Genomic DNA, 21,227 nt, shown 5'->3' with positions numbered 1-21,227 from the left:
TTTGAACAATATGAAGATCCAATTCTCCCAAATTAGTTCAATGTAGCAATATTATATCCATAATATATACGTGGCGACATTGTCGGTACTTTGCTGTCCTACTAAAGTCGACTTCTTTATTTACTGATTTTGAAATTGTTATAAATACGAATAATGGTGTGAAAGCCCATAAGGGACGTTTTTGGACGACAAAAGTAAAATAATATATTCTCGTGCTTACGAGATATTACCTTGTGCGCACGTGATAACATTATTTTTGTCCTTCATAAATGTACCAAAGGGCTTTCATACCATGGATAGAAAGGGAAGAAAGTGTGTTTATGGTCCTGGATGGCCGCGTACTTCTGGACTTTAGCTACTTCTGTTTTCTGAAAATAGGAAATTGCGAAGACTCTGTTTGGATCTCTAGTATATAAGGTAAAAAAGGGGCAAATATAGCTATCACACGAAGGCGGGATGTCAAGGAACCCTGTAACATACTTGCTTCTCGTAATGACAGCAACAATGTATGTTTTATTTTGTAATGACTAGGTTTTCTAAACAGCTACTATAATGTCGCTTACAGGGCCTGAGATCTTTTGTTAATCAGATTACGCATATTACCTCTCATTTTGAAATTTGTAGTCTTTATCCTCCAATTTCAAATAAAGGCGCTTATTATATGCAATGGATATTGAAAATGACATTGTGCGTACTTTGAAATATGGTGAAATAAACAGACAAACTATAGCATTGTATGTACAGTAAGCAGTAGCACAATTTCTGCTGACTTCAAATATATATACACTATGTCGTGAAGAAACGATTGATATGGCTACATATTTGTAAACCTCTGCGTACGGTAAAATGAACGATAATATTTGGCACTCGTCACCCTATTTATCGATACTGATTTGAGTTACTGGATCGTCCTCCGTGACATAAATATTCCCCTATAGTCAAAGAGTTAGTTATGATGAGACGCTAATGCAATGCCATAATCACGATCACCTCGCCAGATTACAGCTTAACCCAGCAAACTGTGAATATAGTGGTCATCAAAAACTTTCATAATTATCGAAAGACAACTTTAGGGTAAAGCCATGAATTGCAAAACTATATATCAAGTCCGTTGAATACAACTGCTCTGAAACCAATGTCAAGACACCTTACAGAGCGCTCTCTCTCTCTCTCTCTCTCTCTCTCTCTCTCTCTCTCTCTCTCTCTCTCATACACAACACACACGCACGCACACATATACACGAACTTCAGTCGCTGTTTTTCGCATTTGTTACATTGAGTATAATTATTTTTCATCCATCGCGACTTTTTAAAACTTGTAGATAATAATTTCAAACTAATTTCAATTGACTTTTAAGCAGACACAAGTCGGGTAACGGTAAAGTAGGATTCACACCGTCACTTCTATTCCTATATGTAACAAACACTAAACACTGAATACTACCTCTACGTATATAGTTAGTAATGTAAGGGACAGAACCTACAGTTTCCATCTTGCCATTCAAAGTTGTGTTTCGTACAGAATAAGTTCAGTGCATTTCCAAAGACTTTGATGATGAACTCGGCTGTAGTTTTCTGCCCCTTCGCAACGCAGCCCAAGAAAACATTAATCCGATGAAAAGCACAGAGCAATTCAAAAAAAACCCAGAATCACTATCCATCTACTTATATTTATTGCTACTGTAAGATATATATTTATAATTAAATGAATTTATGACTTATAGCCCGACATATTTAAACTCTTTCAACACTTTTACCATAATTATCTGTGTTTCTTTTTTCAGCTTTGTAAGTATATTTACTTGAGTTACTAAATAGGCCACAAGGGAAAAGTTAATGAAGACTTTATAAGCCGTATATAGAGGCTGTCATAGCTCTCTGATAGTATGGAAGCCTGCTCAAAAGTACATTGGATATACAATCTTGGATTTCTGAAATACTATCTACTTCAAACCAGTCGGAAATATTTAAATATACGTTGTTTCTTGACGATGCCCACACAAGGTATTTTGGTCAAGGCTACGAAAATTCAAAATAACAACAAATATACCGTATCGGAATCTACACTAAATAGGATTTTGATATTGTTGAAGTCATTTAAATTTTATACAGTCAAATAAAACTGAATAATATTGGGAGAGTTAATCGCATTCTAATTCTAATTTCAACATATGATATGATATGATATGATATGATATGATATGATATGATATGATATGATATGATATGATACGATATGATAACAACAATACTTCTACCGATGTTATAATACCGTTTCAACAAAGTTTAGGTCTCATGATCAGAAGCAATGACATGCACATACACCCAGAGCAATAACGAACTCATCATTGCTCTATCAAACAACTGTATTTTGTCTTCTGCACCCCGCTTTGCTACATATACCATGGTCACTGATTTCCTCCTGAAACGTGTCATGTGATTTATATCTCGGCAATGTTTTCGACTTTGTACTACTGAGAAATATCACAACAGTAGAGTAGGACAGGTGTTAAATAAATTGGTGTTTTAGACAATGATGGTAAAATAGATCACTTTAAATATTTGACAAAAAAACGCATGAAATGCAAAATTAATTATTGACTAACTAATGGTAGAGACACAACTGTCGTCCAAGTATTTGTACAGTTCAAGCGGGGAACAGATTGTACATATCTAAGGTGACAAATGAACTCCGTATTTTTCATTTCAATGTAAATTGGGGAAATTAAATTCAGTATTACGTAGATCATACATTTGATGAACAAAGAATGTTTCCATTGGTCCCGGCATACCGGGTCACAGATCATAGACAGCGCCTCCATTCGGCTTCTCTACCACACTGTACACTTCTTGTCGGGGTTCATAGGACTGGACGCCGGGCAATTGAAGACTTTAGCAAACTCAGGTAGGTTAGAGATTGACCCCTCGACCCTATAGATAAAACATTATAGATTGGTTTCATGTAAGGTGCGGAAATTTTGATATTCAATAAATGCGATATTGAAAAAACACATGTCTAAATATCAGTATCAGCTTACTTACGTTGATAAGTATTTACACTCAAATTCGATCAAACTGCAAAACTCAATTGGCCTAGGTGTTGTTATGATTGATGTGTATCAGCAATTTTAGTTCATTAACACAGCAGAGCTTGATGTGGTCCTGTTTATATCTTTAATCAGCTACATGCTCTCAGTTACACAACACACCAGAGCCACTCTACACACGTCAGACAGAAAAACACAATCAAATCACCACACTTTGCAGTGTCATATATGTTTCTTCTTAATTCCTGATGAACAAATGAAAAGCATGCCGTTGAGTTCAAATGGGATCTTCACAAACATTTTGAACATGTTACTTGAATATGATACTGGTCTAGCTGGTCGATTCCAAAAGCTGCCTGAACTTTCATGCTTGAGAGCATGTAGCTGATTAATTGTAAACAAGACTACATCCAGCCCTGCTGTGGTAATGTTGTAAACATCGCTGATACACGTCGATTAAAACAACACCTTGGCCAATTAAGTTTTGCCGCTTGATCGAATTTGAGTGTAACTTCAATAATTCAACTTCGAAAGCTTTGTTTAAATAAGCGTCAGTGAATTCTAACGAAATACTCCGTAAAAATTTATCCCATTTGCCAATCTCTGACCTTATTCAACCGTTCATCGAGCACTTGGCTATACTTATGGTTCTTCACGTCACCAGGGCAACTTTACGGCCACCATAACAATTGAGCATTTACCGGAAGCATTTTTGAAACTTTATTGCCAAACTGCTTTGTAAAAACTGACCTGTAGCGTCCAGGACTGTGACCACCAGCCAATATTGCATGCCTTGCTCCCTGCTCGGTGTACTTGCTGCACCAGATCTATGATTGAAAGTTTGTGGAATAGAAAATCATTCATATGTAGATGCGTCACAGGTTATGGTGGACAAGTCATGTATGGGTCATTTATGTAATTATGTGTATGTGTTGGTGTGCATGTGCTTCCAAAAGTTATTTACTAAAATCAACCATAGACTGAGTATCAACTACAACCGCGCTGAAATACGACAAGGTCGCCAACTTTGAATGCATGAGAAAACAACCATTGGCCTTTCAGTAGTCTACTACTCTAAATGACGTATTTGACCTTCGTAAAACCGCCGTTATGAGTACCAGACTAGCTTATAAGATGATGGTATCATGTATCTTGTGGATATCACAAATTATGTCATTGTTTTATTTATCATCCATGGCTGTAGAAATCTTTTGTCGACTAATCTGTCATGTTTCAGAACGTATAATAATGAATTTTATCTCTATGACTGACAAGTGATACTGCCCAGTTAAAAATGAATGCTAAAAAAAAGGAAAGACGTACAGAGTAAATGGCCGAATTTTGACTACAGTCGTGTACTCATAACAATAGAATGTATGTGAGCGGCGATAAGGACAGGAAATGTTAATAGAAAAGCACCTGGGCAAAGTTGACGAACAGCATTTGATCTTGAGTCAAACCAATTCCAGGTAACCTTAATTCTTCGCCGTCCATTGTCTCGTCCACCATCTTACGGTAACTCTTGAATTATGAATAAGGAAAGGAAATTCTATATGCTCATTTTCTGTTACAAGATATCTATGCATGGACAATCGTAAACGGTAAGCTCTCACAATACTCCATTTCTCTCGATAGGAAACAAAATCAAATGAACTAGTTTATAGACACCTAATACACTATGACCAGGATTCTAAAGGATTGCAATGTGTGTTAGTTGATTCTCCTGATTTTCTCAGAGAAAACAATTGGGTGAAACGTTTCTAAGTATGACAATAATCTGTTCGTTTGGTCGTAAACTGTCACTGTCGACAATTGCTGCCCATCGATACTGAATGAACACGATCAGATTTTGGTTTACCATATGAAAACATTCAGAGATTTGCCGACCATGTAATTACCTACCCTGTATGCCTCTTTCAAACCGCCATTGTCGGCAATATTTTCTCCCTGAGTATGGACTCCGTTCAACTGCGAAGAGAAAGTCACGGTGACGTACACATGATCACGATACTGAATGTAGTTTGCATAGCTGTCCTGAGTTTTGTCTCGGGTATCTCATCGGAAGTAATTTACATTAAAAGTGTAAATGGATGGAGCCAAATGAACGAGATGCTACTTATTATCTTCAAATTTAGGATTCCCTGTTGCGGAGAACAAATTGTCCAGTCATAGGTTTAACATTTGAAAATCTCCTTGGGTTTGGCACATTTTTGTCACAATGATTTGTGCGATAGACATATCAAAGATATATCAGTGTCGGGCAATTAAAGTATCGCGACAGAAAAATTGCATAGGGCCATGCTTTGAATAACAAGATAAACTTTAGAAGGATCGTTTACAGACAGTTTCATAAGATTCACCCAGAAGCATATGTCAAATATGAAAGCTATCAGAATGAAGATATAATTTCTGTGAGCAGAACGAAGACTATACAATTTCTATTGATATTTCAGTTTATTTTGACATGAAAGGGATTCTTCAATTTTTAGAGTTGTTGAGATCTGGTATTGTAAAAATTCAGAGAAAACTTGGTGGAAGCAAGCCCCGAAGGCAGCCCCGGTATTGTACGATATGCCAATAGACTGAAGTTTAAAACAAGGAAGGTGGGAAATAATTTAAGTACTAAGCTCTCACATCAATTGAACGTTTATTTCAATTTTTCATTACGTCATAATCTTAAGGCATGGTACTTACGATGAGTAAAACCTACCGTCATGTTACATTCGTCCATGTTGTACTTATCGTATTGGTCCACAATGCACTGCGCTCTGCCAACAAACGCTTCAATAGATTCGTCAGTCCACCACTGTTTCAGGTTACCATCTTTATCGAACTGTCGCCCTATGTCGTCGAAACCGTGAGTGATCTCGTGACCGATAAACATGCCCATGCCGCCGAAATTCAAGTAGCTACAAAAAACGAAACGAGTGTTACTAAAATACAGTGTGCCGTTTATGAATTCTAAAATGATCTTTTACATACCAAAGAATAATTTGTAACTTTTTTCATCCGGGTTTGCATTTTCGGCAGATTCGAAGAAATCAAAATCAGTGATTGGAATAACTCTGTAGCCGGACACTCGTGAAGCAGAGAAAGGGAGTCACATCCCAGTGACATTTGGAAAATCATAGTTGCTCACCTAAAGTTACAACGTCCTCGTTAAGGGTCGAAATTACAGTTACAACAGCGTCTGTGACCTCTGACCACCATGATATGAAAATGATAATAGCGAGGGTCTTGCCCCAAATGGGATCATGACGTAATGCATAGATAAACAATCCTAATCATAAGCTGCATCGAATAATATGTTTGATCTTAAGATCCTAGTATCCGAACGAAATTAGTCCGACTCTGGTCGACATCAATCAATATTATAAAAAGAGTAATACTTACTGTGGCGAATCTTTGTGATAAAATAGTGATTGAAGAATGCCGGCTGGAAGATCTGTAACATAAATGGCGGACAAACCGTTCATAAATGACAGAAAAAGTCTTGCAGTTGTTTATATTAAAAGTAAAGGTTTAATCTCGTATGTAAACGTAGTGGGCGCTACATTCGAAGGTATACAGAACATGAGGCCGATCAGTTTCCAATTTTTTGATTGCAAGTAAGTACATGAACTTACTGATACTGTTGGTCCTAGGATTGTAGTTAGCGTTGAAAATAGCAGGGCCGGTCACCCACCTTTAGAAATAAACACAGAAAGATTTTGTAAAAAAAGGATCGAATCGAACAATCACACTGTGATGGTTTTCCATTGCGACTCTTGTCTTGAGCATTTGATTATCCTATAACTTACTATCACGAATTAACTAATATAGTTATACACGTTATAATCCAACGTCTATACACAAAAGATAAAATTTTATAACAGGAAAAGTTACATACAAACTATTAAATTAATACACTTTACAATTCGTATATCTTTTAAAAGCACTGTGCAATTTGAAAGTTTGTGTAAGGTATTTACTGACTGAGAGCACACAGAACGCTTAGGCCAGGGGATTATTTTTCCGCTGATATTTTGGCAAAGCTTCGGCGGCGATGAACTATTTCTATTTACCGCAATGGCAAAGTCTCCCATTAGGTACTGGTGACTTTGATTTGAAGTCTAGAGTTTACAAACCGTCCCCGATAAAAGAGTAATTCCATATACAGTCAGTGTTGAACACGATTGGAACTACTTTGGGGTAATTGGATATTCATATATTTCAAATCTCTCAAAAATGTTGAGTGCCCTATAGCTGAATGTCTCAACATTACAGATTATTCATAAAAACAGGTGTGTAAAGTAAAAAGAAAGGCAGGTAAGCTTACGCAGATTTTAAAGACATTACCTTCACCATCCTAATATCCCAAATTAGTTCCAATCGTGTTGTTGACAGAACAAATTCCAAGCACTTCCACATGCTCCCACAAAAAAACAATATACCGAGGAACAATTTTATTATTCTCCTTGCCATAAATAAAGAAATAAAACTTTGACGAATGATTGTGATGAAAACTACAGGCCATAACACAACAAAAATCCGATCAGTGGTATGCTTTTTCTTTGCTTTTTATCTTTTGTTTTACCATAATTTTTCCTATCAAATCCTTGGAACTGTACAGCCTCGACCGAATGGTAGGTGAGTAAATACATACATACATACATACATACATACATACATACATACATACATACATACATACATACATACATACATACATACATACATACATACAAAACAGACAGACAGACTGACAGACAGTCTAGCAGACGATGGAAATGTTTTATCAATTACCTCCCTTTGCTGTTAACATAAAGCCTGGTGAGAGCGAAAATTTGTACTTACATTAGTTTGTCGACCGGTTTCCTGAAATATTCAAAGTTTCTTTGAGTTTCCTCTTTTTCACACTGCAGATAATTTTCAAAATACTTTCCAGAATCGAAGACGTACTGCATAAAAGGACAAATATTTGCATTTTATTGGCTCACACAAGGACTGCAAGGTAATGACTTACACAGTGTTATGTATACCAGTTCAGACTGCATCAGAGGTTGCCATAAAGCCATTATGGTGATAACCGGGAGGGCACATTGTATACATTTTGTATATATATATATATATATATATATATATATATATATATATATATATATATATATATATATATATATATATTTATTAACATCACCTACAAATAAAATAGTACGTCTCAAAGATGTAAAAGAAAGTATGTGGCTAAGGATCCTTTCACTTCATCAGTCTGATGATTGTAGGATGCAAACATCACTTTGTACTTTGTACTTTGAGTAATTTTTATTATTATAACCCTCTACTCCTCTACTATCCTGCACTGTAATTTCCCACGAGCACATCTGTATACTATATATATATATATATATATATATATATATATATATATATATATATATATATATATATATATATATATATATATATATATATATATATATATATATATATATATATATATACAAAATGTATACAATGTTCCCTCCCGGTTATCACCATAATGGCTTTATGGCAACCTCTGAACTTGGGCACAGAGAGTACGGTTACACATTGTTGAGGATTGAAAATATGGACTCACCAGAGTGCTCTAACGGCAATACGTACCATGAGCGAAGCATAGTGCCAACAGTGAACGCCCCTTATATTACGTAAGAGGCTGCCCAACAATCTCAGAGTGCTCTAACTACTATTAAAGCAGTGAGCGAAATACACAAAATGTATACAATGTGCCCTCGCGGTTATCACAATAATGGCTTTTGATTTTGTCCTTCGATGTAGTCATTTATGGAAGAAGCGATAGAAAAGTACATTTAAATTCATTTATAAAAACTTTGAATTCTCAATATGAAAAATTGCATTTTGCAAGGCTAGCAAGACATTTCTTTGTATATTCTTGACTTACATTTTTATAGTAATCATTCAATTCCTCATCGTCCTTTATCCAATCTGGATAGCCAATCAGACGATTCATAACTTCGGCCTGAAAGTCAAACGAAGTTTAAATACATACAAATCACGACAATGTCTATTTCACTAAAATGAGTATTGCGAATTAACATTGTCACAACCATCACTGTGTCATAATGTAATAGGCAACAATAAAGCTTCTCAATTAGCGCACCTTTTCAGTCATTATCATATACCTACATCCTCATGCCTGTGTATAGCTATGGGAGAAAGCGCCCTCAGAACCGTGCATTTTTTTACGTATCACGCCCCGGCCCGGTGCCCAAATATGGGCAATCACGTGCATTTCTGAACTACCTCGTTTCTGCTTACTACGCGCGTTGCTATCCTCAAACGTTCCATTGGTACACAAAGCCAGCGCGAGATGGCACAAGACCACTCACTTCCGAATAACGTCGGAAGAAAAATAGTGCAGACCTTGAAGTTTTGATACCTACATGGATGTTTGTTTAGTTTGAACTTTAATGTCAAGTATTTTTGGAAAGATATATTTCTGAATGAATCAAAATGCAGACTATTGTGAATAATGGCTGAAGCATTTGTTGGTAATATGAGGAGTTCTTGGGCCCATAGAAATCATAACAATAAGCCTATATTTTGTCAAAAACACCATTGAGGGCGCTTTTTCATCGCTATCTCAAAATTTCCGTGCACTTGCCCACAAAATATTCATCAGTAGTCAAGCAGACATTGACCTAATACCTGTTTAGAGGATTCGTGCCGCTGAATGTTTTAAAATAAGAAAATTGAGCTTAACGCTACCATGGTAGCCCATGGGAAAATAATTAGTTGTCTTGTGCCAGATAAGGAAAACGTCTGCTCGCTAAGATTATATAGTTGCGCGTGGCGACAGTGGAGCCGCGCCGGTGACATCGGCTTTTATTTCTAAATTCTAGTGAAATCCTGTGTATAGTAAGTGCGTGCCAGTTCAGTATAAGTTACAATAAATTGACATCACGCTTTTGTCCTTCTAACACCTCGATTTCAGCCTGGATCTATGTTGGTCAAGTAATAGTACGCATGTTGCTTTGCACGTTCTAGAATTCTGCGGGTAAACAAATGACGTCATTATGTATGTCAATCCGCGACTGGAAACGGCCATCATATTTATGAAAAACTGACACAAATTGCGATGAATTTTTGATGTCCCACGCATTTTTATCTTCTTAACAATGTTGATTATATTACCATGGCTATTGCGTTTTATTTGGTCGAGCTGAACAACGTGACTGGCCACATGAATATGAATAATACCGTAAACATAGTAACTTTACGGCTAAAACGAAAATTGTGATTTGTACAAAGATCATAATCAACCACAAAATAAGCTGGAGCATTTGTGGGCCACGTTAGACACTTTTTTCAAAAAAATCTCCGGATTTGCAAAATTTTCACAGCGCGCACTACTCACTGACAGGTTCTGGGGTCTCCTTGTCGTTCGCACGTGAATTTTTTCGTAAATTTTGATGGTTTTTCGGAGTTCGCTGATAATATAATTGAAATAACAGACTCCTCGCTGACCATTGACGTTTATTTATGGGTGCGGGCGAGAGGAGAGACAAATTAACGGGCTCGGCAAATCTCGCCTGTTAATATCTGGCTTTCGTCTCGCCCTTGCCCATAAATAAACGTTGATGGTCGGCGCGCCGTCCGTTATTTTTATAATATTATGTAAACTACATATTTATCATTGAATAAGGTATATGATAAAACCTTTACCCCTCTGATACGGCTTTTGCAGCCCTTGGTCGTACGGCGTACGGGCCCTCGCACGCTCGGGCCCTTCCGACATACGACCTCCGGCCGCAAGAGCCGTATCAGGGCCGTATTATATCATCATGTCTCTGTTTCAATCTTTCGGCTTTTCTATCACGGTATCTGTGTATCTACCCTTACCTTCTCCTTGGCGACTACTTTTGTTGGTGCATCCATCCATTCTGATTCATCGACAAGTTCAAGAAACGCTTCTTGGACAAAGTCAATCATTTTGTTCGTCTTCAAATATAAAATAAAAATATCTGTCGTAGTTTCTGATATCATTGTGAAAACAATCTTAAGATTTTCGATAAAACACAGTGTGTTGCCTGTTTTGCTTTAATTACCAACAACTTGCTTCGTCTTTGTAATGCATATCGTAAACTGTTGCGTCATTGTAAAAGTGACATCGTTATCACGATATATATGTGCAGGAAAATCATCATTAAAGCCAAAATATTCGTAAGTTTCCTCAGATACATCATCCATTAGATACATGAAATTTCGAAATCGAAACCATCAAACAGAACTGTCATATACAAAGCAACACCGCTAAAATATATATGCACGACGCTCTGCGCTGGAGTGACCGTCGTTCATTGATATCCTCACGCATTGGGGCCACCCAAAACTTGTCTATGAAACAAAATAGCGCCCTCTTTGAGCAAAGTGGCAAACTTACACGTATTTTGCTCTCCTCGTCATAGTGAACGTCGACAAACATGCGTCCAACGGCGAAACGCATGACGTCGTTCACGTGATCGACACATGTCTGCCATCTGACTCTCTCAGAAGCTGCGCCGTACAAAACTTCGTCGTATCTCTGTTTAACGTCTCTAAACTTAGAACTCAGCTGACTAATCTGTTTCATGATGGTTATCCAAACTATGTAATTGGCTATCGTCCTGTTAGAGGAAATGGCGTCATGCAATTAACACCTTCCTTCCTTCGACGTTATAGGTTGTAATCCATAATTTTTTTCTCTCAAAAGTTTTAATATGAAGTAAAATCGTACAAATGTGATGACATCAATTAGTTGTGGTAGACATATACAGTTGCATTACAAATAAATAAGTCATTGTTACAATTCTTGCTATTGGCCGTAAATTGTCGAAAAAACATATAGACGTAGTTGTATGAATATATTCAAGCATGTGAATCTTCCTTAACCAAACACACTTTTACCGCCCAGTCAACTGACATCCAAGATTTTTATTTTATCGAGATAATTTTTTTTACTTTCAGGAATGTCTGGTTAATTCATGACACCAGCTTGATCAGCAATGTTCAAACGAGGCATGATATAGCATCGCCTCACAGGGGTCCCCTGCCTGTCTGTCAATCTTCAGGTCACGTTCAAGTCAGATGTAAATTCATAGGATTTTCCCGACTTTTTTATAAGCTCCGCTGTCAGTGACGCAGAGCTTATTATATATCCGTCGTACGTCCATCGTCTATCAACAATCACCTTCTCCTCCGAAACCACAAGTCTGATCGCATTCAAATTTTATATACAGTTCACTTTGGGTGACCTAACTTAACAGATTTGTATTTTTGGGGGTATTGATATATGGTTTTTAGGTTCATAGGGATAATCAAAGGTGGTATATTCAAATTATGATGAAATTCACAATTTTTTATTATGGAGCAATTTTTGCTATTTGTGGTCAAAAAATTGTTTCTCAAAAACTGTTTGTCTGATAGTTTTAATGCTTAGTATACAGGGTCCTAAGAGTTATCACATTTGTGATGTATTGAAATAATGATGAAATCTGCAATTCTTTAGTTTTGGCGGAGGCAATGTTTACCATTTTTTTTGTCCAATATGTGTTTCTCAAAAAACTAATCGTCTGACAGCTTTGATATTTGGTGTACATGTTCCAAGGGATTATGTAAATATGATGTATTGAAATTATGATGAAATCTGCATTTTGAGGGTGGGGGTCGGGAGACAGTTTTTGCCTTGTTCGGTCCAAACATTTGATTCTTAACAAGCTGCTCGTGTAATACCTTTTGTCAACATGTTGTAGGACTGTGTTAATGTTGTATGATCGCATTAAGATACAATTTTTAATTGTGCATTTTTGCAGCTGGTGTTGCCATTTTTTGTCAGGCCACTGAAATGAGCTATCAAAAGTTTCCGTCTTCTTTTTTAACACTTGTGTCATAGATTCTCTATAAAACACAGTGGACTGTATCTGCCGCTAGGTCACTTGGTCCATATACATGCTAATGTTTGCTCGCTATCAAATGTGGTTAGAATTATGACATAGCGTACAGTCTCGTTTGCGTTTCGTTTTCAGAATGTGTTATGAATACTGTCTACTGATTGACTCGAGTACTCGAACACTTCTTATATGATAGTGTCTGTTAAACACCACCACGTCATCCCAATCAATACTAAATAAATAGATCGAAAGCGTTGAATGTTATGACTTATAAACGATACCTCTTTGGAGTGTTCTGAACAACCTCAGTAATTTCCCTGAGATATCGTAGTTCACTAACAATTATCTCTTCACTGTCCTGGAGATCTTCAGACCAGCTTGCTCCTAAATTTCTGAAGAAATAGATCCAATCAAACTGTAAAGAGAAAATGTCAGATTTCTTATAATCTACATTACACACAATATTTGATATACTACAGAGGATTCGACACTTTTTACGTCGTTGCATGTTTGTACGCCATTATTTGTTTCTGCAATTAGCGACTTCTACTAACAGGCCACTTCTATGGTACTCTCAAGCCAAATTTAGAATCAAAGTTTCAATATGTGACTTGATCAAAAAAATTAAGCTCAATTTAAACCACATAATACCAAAGATACTAATTTGAATTTAATTTAAGAAATCAAGCCAAGTTCAATGCTAGCCTTTTGCAAGGAAATCCATCAAAATTTCGAAGACTTGTCTTATTTCCTTGAAGACTGAATTAAACATCTGACTTGGGTAACATATTAATGGTACATATGTTTCCCTTGACAGAACTTTCCATAAGTACTGCTGAATACATTACCCCTGTCACATTGTACTGGACTTGAGAAATTGTCATCTTGTTGCTAAATGCATTGACGTCACGACGTTGTTCTACCGGTGTTGTCAACTGGCAAAAATGAAGGAGTAGTGAGTTTTAATAGGTAAAGAGGAATAACCTATCAAAATCAATCCATTCATCTATCCATCCATGCATCCTTCTAGCCATCAAACATCCATCCACTAATGCATCCATCTGGCAATCAATCCATCCATCCATCCATCCATTCATCAATCCATTCACCCATCCGTCAATCTACCCAGTCTACCCCAACAACCCACAGACGGACAGCCACACACACGAACGTAGTACGTAAGTACGTACGTACGTACAGACAGACAAACAGAGAGACAGACAGACACGAATACCTTGTCAAAAAAAGCAACATGGGAAGTGGTTCACAGGCCGATTAAAGCAAATCGCAAAGCAGAAGTAAATGAACAACCTCGCTCACTTGTAAAAGAGCAAGAAAGAGACAAATCTGATAAAACAAATGCAGATATTACAGTGGGCACCTGGCAGACATGCAGATAGACATATTGACAGACACATTGACAGACTGACGGACAAACAGACAGACAGACAGACAGACTGGCAGGCAGGCAGACAGACAGACAGAGACAGAGGAACAGAAACAGTAGAGGCCTGAGGGTGATGGAGAACGCCACTCACATTAGCAAGTTTGATCTCAAACTCAATCAGATCGTTGAAATCTTCAGCTACAACATCTGCGTCTGCACCCAACATGGTTGCTATAGTCGTCATGTACTCAAGATAGGCTTGAAGATACTGCAGAAGAATTAAAGAAATCTATTATAGAGCCGACATTACTCATTAAATGTACAAATATATATATTTCTGTGGCTCTTAAAAACTGTTACAAACATAGATTGAAACCTGAAATCGTAACGTCTGAACAACTATTGGCGTATTCGGTGAAGATAGTAACCCATAGACTTGAAGTTGAGAAGTTAGAGATATGCCATGCAATGGATGTGCACGTAAGATACACTACGATGAATCACGAGGAGCCTGTATAGGACCTAACCTTGTTGTCGCGACGGTCTTCTAAATAATAGCTCCTAAAAATAAGTCCAAGGGCTGGCTGATCAAGCTAAAAGCGAAAAAATCGAAATACATGAAATATGTCACAGCTCGAACGGTCAATAATTAAATGTTGTATGGGCTATGAGTGTACACGCTCATTTTAATTTATTCAGCATCATGTAGTTGTAAGAATATGCAAATGAATCATTTGCTCCATCGGAGAGATTAAGCTTGGCATTTTGTATTATGCATAAAAGTTTATTCTCATTTACTTACAATTAAATTATTCAAACGACCGTTTACGAATTAAGGTGCTCCAGTGTGTTGAAAACTGACCGATAAACAGAGTCTTGAAAATATGTCAAGTGATCGACAGGATTAACTTGTCCTTGTAGTGCTCTTCGTTACTACATTAATATGACTGCACAGCTTTGTGGTAATACAGAACAGTTGTTCATTGAGGTTTCCAAAGGTCAACATGGACCAGCGTCCAAGGACACTATTTCTAGATAGTTTGGGGATACAATTCAACTTGCCTATGATTCTTCCGTTGGCCATTGTAGACTTGTGCATTCTATCAGAACACATGATACGCGAGCTATGGCTGCCTCGTGGGCTTTGTTTAAAGGTGTGCCAGTTGATGAAATTTATAAAACTGGTTTTTGGGCTTCTTCAAACACCTTTATTAACTTTTACATAAAGGATTGGCCTATGGAAGCTACTTTTGCTTTATGTTCTTTGAGATGTGGCTCTACCTCAGTTGGGAAAATTTGTTTGACATACCCTCCTCCTTTTAAGCTTTGGATCCTGTGTAAACCCAAAGGTAGTGATAGGTAAGTAGGAGGATGTAGCAGAATGAAAGTCCCCCAGGAGACATCTTTCTGCGAGAACTATTTACCTGTCTTTCCTCCCTCCCTCCTCCCACTGTTTCGATGGTCCATTTTAGAGGTTGAGAACTGTTTGAATCTCATGGCGGTTTCTACCTGGGATGAGACCATGTGTATTTAAAATTTTGCCTTGTTCTAGAAGGCAGCAAATGAGATAACAAAAGGGCAACAGTGACATGTAAGTAGGAGTCCACACAGAAAGATGTTTTCTGAGGGAAACGCTCAGTCAGTCGGCTTTGTCCACTCAAATCCAATTGTGAAAATGCCGATTCGCTTTCGCTCGTGCATGTTATATCATGAAATGATTGAAATCTCTCGTCGTGTTGTTAACTCCTTGAGCTGTATTAAAAACACCTTTTAATGGGTGGGAGTATAGACGGAAGGAATTTAAAATATCAAGGGTATGTTGGAGGGGCACTTGAGAGGATTTTGAGACTTAAAGGGCGAATCGAAACAAAATTGCCTCAGTCTGATTGATATGAAATATGTGTTGGGTTTTCAATTACGTCATAACGTTTGGCTAATTTCTGGGTGGTTTTGTTTTGTTTATCCATTGCAGTTTCTTAATTGCTGTACTCCCTGAAGCGTAACGGAAAGTCCCGCACAGCATAATGTGTACTGAATTCAAGTCCGGACTAGAATTCATTTACCATTAATAACAGTGACTTAATACGGTCTTTACACATATACAGATACAGGAAGATTTTATCTGGGACATTATTTAATAACCATCAAAAATGATATAATTTTTAATGAAATTCCAACCTCTCCGCGTTTGAGCTTGCCTATTTCAATCAAGTAAATTTGTATCAATTGTCAAAGACTTATAAAAGCACAGATTAGAATGTTTAATATTATAAAAACACTATTCATAGCCTTCTCATAGACCTCCATGTGGAGTGAATCAACACTTTTGGTGAAACTTAAATATCTAATTATTGTAGACATGTACACTTGAAACCACGCTATTCCAATCAATTACACTAACGTCAATAAATGTACAGATATTGCTAGCGTTATCTTCGAAAAATTATGCACAGATTTGTAATAGAATAACGTGTAAAGTGAATCAAAGTTTTCGGTGCAAGTCCAAAATTTCTTGTAGACACATGCACTTGATACCATGCTATTCTGAACAAGTACATTCATGTCAATTATCAAACGTCTGTAAATGAACAGATATTATTGCTCACTTTGTATTAGAAAACAATGATCATCTAATAGTTTTCTCATAGTATGAAAACCTAGTGCGCACGAGATACTATCTTGTGCGCATGTGAAAGTATCTGGTGCGCACCAGATAGTATCGCGTGCGTCATAGAAACTAACTATCTCTTGCGCACGATATACAATCTCGTGGCCACGAGATACTATCACGTGCACGTATCTCATGGCCAGGAGAAAGTATCTAGTGCGCAACAAATACTTTCTCCTGACCACGACATAATATCTCGTGCGCACGAGATAATTATTATTTCACACAAAATGTCCCTTATGGGCTTTTATACTTTTTACCTGCCACTTCACGCAAAGTACATTTACATGAATTACCAAAAAGACATAAATGTACAGATATAGCTTGTTTTTATGTTTTTAGTTTGCCCAATAGACTCCAATGTGTTATGATTATATATTAAATATTTTTGACGAAGCTCTATATCGGTAAAATTTTGCCTTCCTCTGTGGGGGAGCGGGGCGTAAAATTTATAGTAAGTCAGAAGGGGGAATTGAACGCATTGTAAATATGTACAAGGAGGCATTCCAAAAAATATGAATACTTTCGTGGAATCTTCCGCCCCCTGGCCGAGAAGTGTTTGTGAATGCAGCCTTAGATTGTAATGACATCTGATTTCATGCATGTGTACATCCGTTCTTCAGTGGCGTTATTTTAAAATTTGCCTGAAAGGTAAAACTCGCATCACCGTAGGAGCCCTCAAATGTTTCTTTCAAGCGAAATTGTATACCATCGTCAAATGTAGAGTGATAAAAAAGAGTAGTAGATGCTTAACGAAACACACATAGGGAAATTTCGCCTTACCTTGAGTATGTACCTCGTTGAGTCCTTATTGTCGAGGAACATGCCTGCGCTGTATATAATGTGCTTTCCGTATTCACCAGACACCAATGCTAATTGATCTTCAAGATCAAAGGCACTCTCGTCCCAATTTCCACCAGCGTTATTGCCGAGCACGGGCCAGCCGCCAAGGTTTACCATCAGATCTACCAACGGTTGAGAGCCCCGTTCCTCTATAGTGTCTTACATAGACCAACGAGAATAAACAGGTGTTTGAAAATTAAACGTACAATCATGCCCTCCAAATATGTCAGAGAAACAATACATAATGTTCTGTGTTTGAATGTAGAAAAGGAATTTTCCTTGTGATCGATTACTTCTCAAGAGGGTGTCGAGCCAGCCTGGGATGAAAATGCTTACTTGAAACACCGAAAGTCACGAAATTGAAGAAATAAACCAGACGTAAACTTCATGTGCTCACGTGTTTACAATAGTTTCATTAATAGTACGCTTCAGGGAACAATAGGATATCTGTTATATCCCTATATGTAGCAGGTTTCATAAACTTTCACACAATATTATCAGAGTTAAATCACTAATTACAAAACTTGTTTTTAATTTGCAGATGAGCTTTTTATTAAATTGACACTGCTCAATGCTTTATTAGATAATATAACAGTTATTGCCAGGAATTTAAACTTGGTTGAGGTGCATAAAACATCAAGGTTGGTCATAGACGGGAACATGACAGGGAATACTTGTTGTTGAGGGCGTGCGACAAGCACACTTACCAAGGTCTGTACATGCTAGATAATATTTCTTTACGTTCTTCACAGGATAGACATCGTCATCGTTTATCTGTTGTTCAATCAGATCTGAAATCATAATGGGGAGGGAATTTATGAGAATCGACGAGGTAGCAGTTATGTACGGATGTTTTATAAGACATTTTAAAGTGACACACAGACATTTCTGTCAGTCTGATCTCTTCTTGATGAATTTTACGACAGAACCAACGCAAATGAATGTTATCGTTAAGCGATGTGAGCTGAACAAAAACCAGGAGTATGATGAATTTTAACAAGTTAAAGAAGAAAAAGTAAAAATAGGACAACCCATTTAACTAATATGTCATGTATGTCATGTCTACTTACTGTTAGAGGAAGCAATAATGCATACAGAAAATGACAATATGCTGTCCCTCACAGTGAGCCTAATAAGATTGGAATTAATTTGCGATAATTGGATTTTCATAATCTTTAAATTTCTCAAAAGTTTGAGATGCCGGATAGTTTAAAGTTGCAATAATACAATTAACTTATAAAAACAAGCGTGTAATGTAAAAAGAAAAGCAGATTAGATCACATTTGTATATTAAATATATAATATATTAAATAAACATTACTTCACCATCCGATTATCCCAAAATAGCTCCAATCGTGTTGTAGTAAGCCATTTTAAAGATAACAAAATAAATACAATTTACAGAAAAAATCAAAAGGAGATAATATAGCTCGCGAACAACGAAATTTCTACCTTTGAGCATAGCATCTAGATCATTTATCAACTCGCTCAATGTCGTGATCTCGGACTTGTCCTCGGGTATAACAGTCCTTTTCTTCCATCTTCCGCAAGAAAATTCAAAGAAGTCATCGCAGGGGTCAACTTCTATGTTCATTCGTCCAGCCATTGAACCAGCTGTTTACAGTGTGTACATAATTGGGAAAGTGAACTTTTTTGAACGGAAAAATAACTTGAAAACATTTTCCCTTTAGCAAGACATGGACTTTATGTTATTGTCGGGTCGGAAGGTAGGGTTCCCATGCACCCCATGGATGTATTTTTTTAACCTACATTTTTGTAATCCTTAGGGTCTATATTTAATGAATTTTGATGTTCCCAAAACCAAATCGTGTCCCATGGGGTTCATTTGGCGCCATCTTTGCCGCCATCTTGGCCGCCATCTTGGATTTCAACGATGGGGTAGGGGTCACGTATCTACCGCTCGACGGAAACAGAAACAATAAAATACTATAAACGTTATATTTTTAGAAAGCCAAGATCATGGCCTTTTCATTGATATATAACTTAATAGGGATTAATTAATATTCGAACGTCAATTAGACTTTATATCGGTCATTAGCCGTAAATCGTAAAATTTGCTAAATTTCACACCCAATAATTAAGTTCCCGTTCCTCCAAACAATTTTTCATAAGGTATTTATATATTTTTGAAAGAACTCAGTGCAATAAACAAGAAAAACAGCATTAAAAGTATGTGTCTTGAGATTTAGTGGGTGTATGAGCTTGTTTTCTTATTACGCGGCATGCCACATAGCAATGTGTAATGTAAGGGGTAGGGGTAATGTTTCCCTTTCTGTTTCGAATCATGAATGATGAAACCATAAAAATGTTACATTTTTTGAAAGTGCTGCATCAGACCTTTCTAAAAATATATAGATTTATGGGGAAAAATTGCATCATTAAAAGTTACAAAGCTTAAACCTTTCGGTTTGTGTCGATTTTAAGTGATTTTTTAAGAACGAAATTACAACATATGGGGTAGGGGTAATGTTTCCCTTTCTGCCTCGAACCATGAATTACGAAACCATATAAATGTTATACTATTTGAAAGCTCTGAAATGGGCCTTTCCAAACATGTATAGTTTTATTGGGAAAAGTCCATATTTTAAAGTTACAAAGCTTATGCCTTTCAGCTTGTGTAAATTTTAAGTGATTTTTTAAGGACGAAATTACAACATATGGGGTAGGGGTAATGTTTCCCTTTCTGCCTCGAACCATGAATTATGAAACCATATAAATGTTATACTGTTTGAAAGTTCTGAAATTGGCCTTTCCAAACATGTATATTTTTATTGGGAAAAGTCCATATTTTAAAGTTACAAAGCTTAAACCTTTCGGTTTGTGTCAATTTTAAGTCATTTTTTAAACAAAATTTTAATATAAGGGGTAGGGGTAATGTTTTCCGTTCTGCCTTGAACCATGAATTATGAAACCATATAAATGTTATACCGTTTGAAAGCTCTGAAATGGGCCTTTCCAAACATGTATAGTCTTATTGGGAAAAGTCCATATTTTGAAGTCACAAAGATTATGCCTTTCAGTGTGTGTCAATTTTAAGTGATTTTTTAAACAAAATTATAATATAAGGGGTAGGGTAATGTTTCCCGTTCTGCCTTGAACCATGAATTATGAAACCATATAAATGTTATACCGTTTGAAAGCTCTGAAATGGACCTTTCTAAACATGTATATTTTTGATTTTATTGGGAAAGTTGCATATTTGAAAGTTACAAAGCTTAAGCCGTCCAGTTTGTGTCAATTTTAAGTGATTTTTTGAACAATATGCACAAAACAGTTAGTCCGTTGGCCAGGTATCGAAATCATCCCCTCTAAGGCATTTTACCCACTATGATTTTCTGTTAGCTAGTATT

The 21,227-nt window shown here is 36.8% G+C and overlaps 2 protein-coding genes across 2 annotated transcripts; both read right to left on the bottom strand.

Annotated features, from left to right (window-relative positions):
- Positions 1–1,651: 1,651 nt before the first annotated feature.
- Positions 1,652–9,045, bottom strand: LOC139136105 (neprilysin-1-like). The gene is made up of 9 exons (XM_070703882.1): positions 8,971–9,045; positions 7,884–7,987; positions 6,674–6,732; positions 6,441–6,492; positions 5,758–5,956; positions 4,950–5,015; positions 4,467–4,568; positions 3,798–3,874; positions 1,652–2,931 (listed from the first exon to the last, which is right to left on the bottom strand). The coding sequence occupies exons 1-9, from the start codon at positions 9,037–9,039 to the stop codon at positions 2,832–2,834; spliced, it is 828 nt and encodes a 275-aa protein (XP_070559983.1). The 5' UTR covers positions 9,040–9,045; the 3' UTR covers positions 1,652–2,831.
- Positions 9,046–10,904: 1,859 nt separating this feature from the next.
- LOC139137795 (membrane metallo-endopeptidase-like 1) lies at positions 10,905–19,532 on the bottom strand. Its single transcript, XM_070706066.1, has 9 exons — positions 19,309–19,532; positions 18,564–18,647; positions 17,797–18,014; positions 14,873–14,938; positions 14,497–14,613; positions 13,807–13,893; positions 13,240–13,373; positions 11,473–11,695; positions 10,905–11,030 (listed from the first exon to the last, which is right to left on the bottom strand). Exons 1-9 carry the CDS (start codon positions 19,460–19,462, stop codon positions 10,905–10,907), a joined length of 1,209 nt encoding a protein of 402 aa, XP_070562167.1. The 5' UTR covers positions 19,463–19,532.
- Positions 19,533–21,227: the final 1,695 nt, after the last annotated feature.

Source organism: Ptychodera flava, chromosome 7 (genome assembly GCF_041260155.1).
Source record: "Ptychodera flava strain L36383 chromosome 7, AS_Pfla_20210202, whole genome shotgun sequence".
Taxonomy (NCBI): domain Eukaryota; kingdom Metazoa; phylum Hemichordata; class Enteropneusta; family Ptychoderidae; genus Ptychodera; species Ptychodera flava.
The sequence above is the reverse complement of the archived record's forward strand: the minus strand, read 5'-3'. Positions and strand labels throughout refer to the sequence as shown.